We start from the raw sequence: 6,347 nt of genomic DNA, 5'->3' as shown, positions 1-6,347 counted from the left end.
TGAAACTCAACAGAAGTGTTTTAGGGTAAAGATCTTGGGGCCCACAAGGAATTTCCTTGTGGCCAAATTGTGAGCAAGGCCTGCTGGAGAGGTATGTAGCCTTCTATCTTTGCAGCTATATATTTAGGAACAAAATAGGAGGCAGTTTGGTGTGACTCCTTTCCCAAGCCTGACTTTTCCCTTTAGCATAGTGAGTTTGGTATCTCAAGATTATTTTTTTTTCCTTTCTCAGTGGGTAGAACCAGAGAACTTTCTAGAAAGAACTTGGTTGGAATATATATACTATGGCCAAACTCCCCAGTCTTTTGGGAGGGGAATAAGTGTTTGTAATAAAAGTCTCTCCTTCCACCTCCGGTGCTGTTTACTGTATGTCAGATAAGTCTTAGTAAAGCTTTTTTTTTTTTTTTTTTTTTTTTTTTTTTAAAGAAAATATCTGTCTCCCCTTTACCCTCCCCACCTTTTACTTTGCTCTATACACCTCTGATATCATTTGAGTCTTTTACAATAAGATAAGATAGAGCTTATGTATTTTTGAGTAATAATAAGCATGAGAATTTTCCAAAAATCTTTGCCGCCCAAGTAGTCACAGGTCCCCATTCACCATACTGTAATGAATCCTTCCTCCCTCCCTCCCAAGTCCACTGAAGAGTCATTAAGTCAGCCCCAGGGAAGGGAAGGAATGATGTAGAGCAGGCAAGGGATAGACAGGACACAGAGAAATGGGGCCCACTGTAATGAGAGAATTTGCCTTTTGTTTTGATAGAGGATCTCACTCTGTCATCCAGTCTGAAGTGCAGAGGCATGATCATGGCTCACTGCAGCCTCAACCTCCTGAGCTCAAGTGCAGACAAAAAATAAAATTATGAGCCACTCCCACCCCACAACCATCTGAATGGACCCCTCCTGTCAGCCAGGGCTTTCCAAAGTTAACCTGAAAAACTGGTTCAGGCCATGCTGTGGGAAGGAAGGGTTGGCCATGCCTCATTATATCCGCCTCCCTTTTGGATTTTGGGAAAAGCTGACCAGCATGAACATCAACACAGACCTTAAGTCTGATAAACATTTACAATGTATTCTCTCTGAAGCCTGCGACTTGGTGGCTTCATCTGTGTGATAAAACTTTGGTTTCCACAATCCCTTATCATCGTAATCCAGACATTCCTTTCTACTGATTCCAGGTCTTTAGATAATAACTTTTTAAACCAATGGCCAACCAGAAAATTTTTGAATCTACCTATAACCTGGGAGTTTCCTCCACTTGGAGTTGTCCTGCCTTTCTGGACTGAAACAATGTACATCTTACATGTATTTGATTGCCTCATGTCTTCCTAAAACGTATAAAACTAGGCTGTGCCCTGACCACCTTAGACACGTTTTCAGGGTCTCCTGAGGGCTGTGTCACACACCACGGTCACTCACATTTGGCACATTTGGTGCAGAATAAATCTTTTCAAATATTTTACAAAGTTTGACTCTTTTTGTGGACATAAGTGATCATCCCACTTCAGCTTCCCAAGTAGCTGGGACTACAGGTGAGCGCCACCATGCCAGGCCAATTTTTGGATTATATTTTTTTTGTAGAGATGTAGTCTCACTAGGTTGCCCAGGCTGGTCTCAAACTCCTTGGCTTATGCAGTCCTCCCACATCTGCCTCTCAAAGTGCTGGGATTACAGGTATGAGCCACTACAGCAGGCCCATAATTGGAGAATTTGGAGTCCAATTTTTCTCATTTGGCCATACTTCCTAGGGAAATTTTAGAACCCCAAAACAACAGCCTTAAGATTGGGCTGGGAGTGCTCTGGAGGAGGCTAATGCTAGTTACTTCTCCTGCTAGCAAGAAGAGTTAGCATATTAGAGTGAAAGGAAAATCAGACTTTACGTCAAAATATCGTTCTTGCCTTTGCTCTGGCCATAGCTAAATGTAAGAAACTCACTGAAGTTTTCCAGATCTCAGATTCTCTTTCTGGAGAATGTGTGGTTTGGAGAAGATGAATTTTAAAGGCTCTTTCAGCACTAAAATTCCACTTCTAGTGTTGAAACATACACAAATCACAGCAGAAATGTTTATTAGTAACGCCTACTGCATACAAAAATTACAGCAGAAATTGTATTAAAAATGTCAGATACGTTCATAGTATCTCTCTATTCTCCCTCAAATTCCCACCTACTCCTCAACTTGTTGAACCTCAACAGTAAGAAGGCTCCCAGTCAAAAAAGACGTCCTCAGACCCAGGCCCAGAAGTGCCCTCTTAGGAAAAGTGAATAAATGATGGCAGCAGCAATGGCAGCAGTAGCTGTAACCCCCAAACAGGAATGGGAAGACAGATGGCCCCATTTTCAGTCTTTCGAGGTTGAGTGAGCAGCTGATGTGGGCACACTTCCCTCACAAACATGGGTCCTACTGCTAAGATTCCAGACATCAGCCTGCAGCCAATCGTGGTTGTACAGCCTTTGACCTCCACAGACGACTCAATGCCACCTATGGAACAAGGAAGGATGGGGAGAGACAGAGATGTTTTAGGACATCAGAGGAGAATCCAGTCCCCCCTCATCCCTGGAGAGCTCAGTGTCAGAATCTCCTGGGAGCCACTCAAATGGTTTTCCAGCCTCTGAAACTATCAGATGTTCATTTCAGTTTACCTCCAGTGATCTCAAGTTTTCCTTGATAGCATCGAGTTGTACCATTTGGACAGGGAAGAGAAGGAGCACTGAAACAGGTCCCCAAAGCCACACAGGTTGGACAATGGAGGGTTGTTGACATGGTGGAAGCTGGAGGGAAACGAGAGAGACAGTTAAGGGCAGGTCCTGCCTCCAGAGATGTTGCTCCTTGCTGCCTTCTCTTCCCCAAGATTTTCCTGCAGATGCCACTCTAATCAAGGCCCATTACTTCAGCCTCCCCATCCTTCCCCAGCTGGTGTTCTCTGCTGTGAAATCTCCGTCGATCTGACTTCCAAACTCTGCTGAGGTGTGAAGATACAGAGATGAAAAGGACATAGTTCCTGTCACCTAGCATCTCTGCCTAGGAGAAAGACATGTAAGTAATCAACTCAGTAGCTGCTGTATTCAAGGTATAATGACAAAGGAATGGAGGAATACCCAACTACCCAAAATAATTTGGTAAATATTTTCAAAGAGCTGATATCTGAGTTGACATGGAGGATGAATAGGGGTTAGCTATGTAAAAATGGGGAGGGGAGGGGTAGTAAAGGAAACAGCAAGGACAAAGGTCAGGTGGTGTGAGCCAGCTTGGTGGATTCAGGGAATTGTGAGAAGTTGCACAGCTGATATTCAGCTTATAGGCCCAGCTGAAATTCAGCTTGTAGGCCCAGCTGAATATCACTTTCTTTGAGCTGTTTTTTTTTGTTTTTGTTTTTGTTTTTTATGGCCAGAATCCATTTTGATTGGCCAGTGCCATCTACATTGTTAAGCATTTTGAGTATTAGCCCCAGTTAGCACACAGTAAATGAGAGAGGGAAGAGAGGGAAATGAAGCTGAAAAGACAGGCAGGGCCAAGTTACTACAGGCCTTGTAAATTGGGGAACTGGGCTGTTCTCATGCAGCAGTGGGAAACCAATACTTGTTAGACTGATACCACCCTGCTCAGAAACCTACACTGATGTCTTATTGCTTTTTTTTTTTTTTTTTTTGATGGAGTCTTCCTCTCTCTCCCAGGCTGAAGTGCAGTGGTGTGATATTGGCTCACTGCAACCTCTGCCTCCTGGGTTCAAGCAATTCTGCCTCAGCTTCCCGAGTAGCTGGGATTACAGGTGTGCGCCACCAGGCCAAGCTAATTTTTGTATTTTTAATAGAGACTGGGTTTCACCATGTTGGCCAAGCTGGTCTCAAACCCCTGACCTCAGGCAATCCACCTCACCCGGCCTGTCTTATTTCTTAATAAACACAAAATCCAGTTTACACTCCAGCCTTCACTGGTGTCTGCTCTGAGCAGTGTTTAGATCCCAATGAACAATTCAGAAAAATAAAATTACTTGAACTGTGAGGTACTTTGGAGTATGGGCCACTTAGGCTAAGCCAAGTCAGAACGCAAAGGGAGGCCATACACAAGCTCTTTATGGAGTTTCTCTTAGTATCTATCTCCCCAACTTCCAGGGTACCTGTGGTCTCACTGAACTCCCAAAGCTGAGACAGGCTGTCTTTGTCATTACAGAAGGAATCCTCACAGTAGTTACTGTAGGAGGTCACGATCAGGCCGGGAGATGAAGAGTGCTGGATAATTGTTATGGCCTCCTCCCCTTCCGGGATGCAGCCCTTCGTGGCCAAAATGACTGTCTCAGTCCCTGTTATGAGACAGGAAGGAGGGGAAATGGATGGTGGCCGTCACGATTGGCCTGGACGAAGGGAACAAGCATTGGCATGGACATAATCAACCTTCCTCCTACCCAGCCCAACTGCCCCATCTCATTTCACCTGCTTTAATTATTAGTATGGTTTCCTGGCAAAGTGCCCCTTTGTCACAAATCTCCACTTCCTCTGTGGTCCAGTTAAACATATTGGCTGGATCTGCTTCCACAGTCATGGACAGACCCTTTTGACAATACAGCTCTAGGCCCGCTGAGGAGAAAAGGAGAAAAGGATAAGCACTTCTCCATGGGCCAAGGCGGCTCCCTTTTCATCATCAGTCCACCTTCTGTGACACACGGCTCTCCCCTTTGTCCCCCAAACGCACAGGTCAGGAGGGAGATTCCTAGGACCAGGAGGATCAGCAAATGCTGGATACGTGGGGTTCCCATGGCTTCTTCTGGAGAGGTTTGGGAGGAGCTGGTCTGGATCTGTGAATTTGATGGAGAGAAGGCAATTAACTTTTCAACCAGAGCGCATGAGATCAAATCTAGGTCCTGGCAAGTACTGACTTCAGGGTGGGGTGTTTTAATCTGCATTTTTTTTTTTTGAGACGGAGTCTTGCACTGTCACCCAGGCTGGAGTGCAGTGGCGCAATCTCGGCTCACTGCCTCTGCCTACCAGGTTCAAGCAATTCTCCTGCCTCAGCCTCCCGAGTAGCCTGGATTACAGGTGCCCGCCACCACACCCAGTGAATTTTTTGTATTTTTAGTACATGACGTTTCACCATGTTGGTCAGGCTGGTCTCGAACTCCTGACCTCAGGTGATCTGCCCGCCTCATCCCCGCAAAGTGCTGGGATTCCAGGCGTGAGCCCCGACACCCGGCCTCACAGTGGGGTTTATGGTGTATATGACCACGACTTCCGAAGTCGTTCTGTCCCTAACCGGCTTGTGAGCTGGAGTGAGTTCACAGGTTTATCGTGTCCCAGTTTTTCATGGTTTTAATTCTCAGGCCCAGCCACCCAGTGCCATCCAACTTCAGGATCAGGAGTGTGGCCCTGAAGGCTGCTTCTCCCTCAGTCTCAGGGGTCCCTTACATTCTTTCAGGGCCTCAGAATTTCAGCCCCCAGTCCCAGCCCCATCAGAACCTGGGATTCTGAGACCCCAGCCCCGTCCTATGTAGGGATCGAGGAGTTTGGGCTCCAACCACCTTTTCCCGCGGGACACACCATTCTGGGCCCCTCCCCTCTCGGGCCCGGGAGCCCAGGCCCCCAACCCTCGTTCCCCTCAGAGCCAGGATCTGGGTCCCCAGCCTTCTCTTTCCTCAGAATCCAGGAATCTGAGTCCCTAGCCTTCTTTTTCTCTTTAAAGAAGCAAAATTTCCGCCGGCTTCCAGGCAGACGGCAGGACGCCTCACAAGAATCTCACGACGCCGAAATTGAGGCCCGGAACGCCTTCTCCCGGGGCTTGGAATTCTCTTACGACGCAAGGCCGGGCCAGCCTGGCCACACAGCACTCGGAATCCCATTGGTGGATGCAAAAGTATCGGATAAATTCATTGGATGAGCCTGGAGGAACGCGGCACCTCATTGGCCACAGAGACGTCAATTCCTGGCAATCTAGGAGGGTGCGCATGCTCGGAAGGCAAGTGGCGGGCAAACCGGCCGGAAGAGCCCGCCTGTTTTTGCAGCCCCAGGCACGCAATGCAGGGTGGGCAGTGCATTGCCAGATGGCCTCGCGTGGCCCTTTTATCCGCACTCTGTTGTCTCTGCTTATCCAGCCACACTAAGAGGTCAGACCCTTGGCCCTCACTCACGGAACTTATCTCCCTACCCAAATGGCCTTTCATGTTCCCAGCCTGGCCCCTGCCTCGGCACCCACCTTAGTGGCCCTGGCCTCTGGGAGTCAGCTTGGCCTCTTCAGTCTTCACTTGCAGTGGCCCATGCGCAGCCCAGGCCTCTTCCTCTGATTGCACTATCGCACCAGCCTCCTCATGGTCTCCTGGAGGGCTGAATCCAGGAATGCCCCCTTCAGCATCACTTTGGG

At 47.7% G+C, this 6,347-nt stretch overlaps 1 protein-coding gene across 2 annotated transcripts; it reads right to left on the bottom strand.

Moving 5' to 3' along the window:
• Positions 1-2,050: 2,050 nt before the first annotated feature.
• On the bottom strand, positions 2,051-5,827 carry TEX101 (testis expressed 101). 2 transcript variants are annotated; one of them, XM_054463440.2, is made up of 6 exons: positions 5,719-5,827; positions 4,689-4,791; positions 4,430-4,573; positions 4,117-4,299; positions 2,642-2,770; positions 2,051-2,480 (listed from the first exon to the last, which is right to left on the bottom strand). In XM_054463440.2, the coding sequence occupies exons 2-6, from the start codon at positions 4,750-4,752 to the stop codon at positions 2,251-2,253; spliced, it is 750 nt and encodes a 249-aa protein (XP_054319415.2). In that variant the 5' UTR covers positions 4,753-4,791; positions 5,719-5,827; the 3' UTR covers positions 2,051-2,250. The 2 variants fall into 2 exon arrangements, with proteins under 2 accessions (XP_054319415.2, XP_054319414.2); XM_054463439.2 differs by having other exon boundaries at positions 4,689-4,793; positions 5,627-5,787.
• Between the last annotated feature and the right edge of the window lie 520 nt (positions 5,828-6,347).

Source organism: Pongo pygmaeus, chromosome 20 (assembly GCF_028885625.2).
Source record: "Pongo pygmaeus isolate AG05252 chromosome 20, NHGRI_mPonPyg2-v2.0_pri, whole genome shotgun sequence".
NCBI classification, from domain to species: Eukaryota; Metazoa; Chordata; class Mammalia; order Primates; family Hominidae; genus Pongo; species Pongo pygmaeus.
Note: the sequence above shows the minus strand (reverse complement) of the source record. Positions and strands in the feature narration are given on the sequence as shown.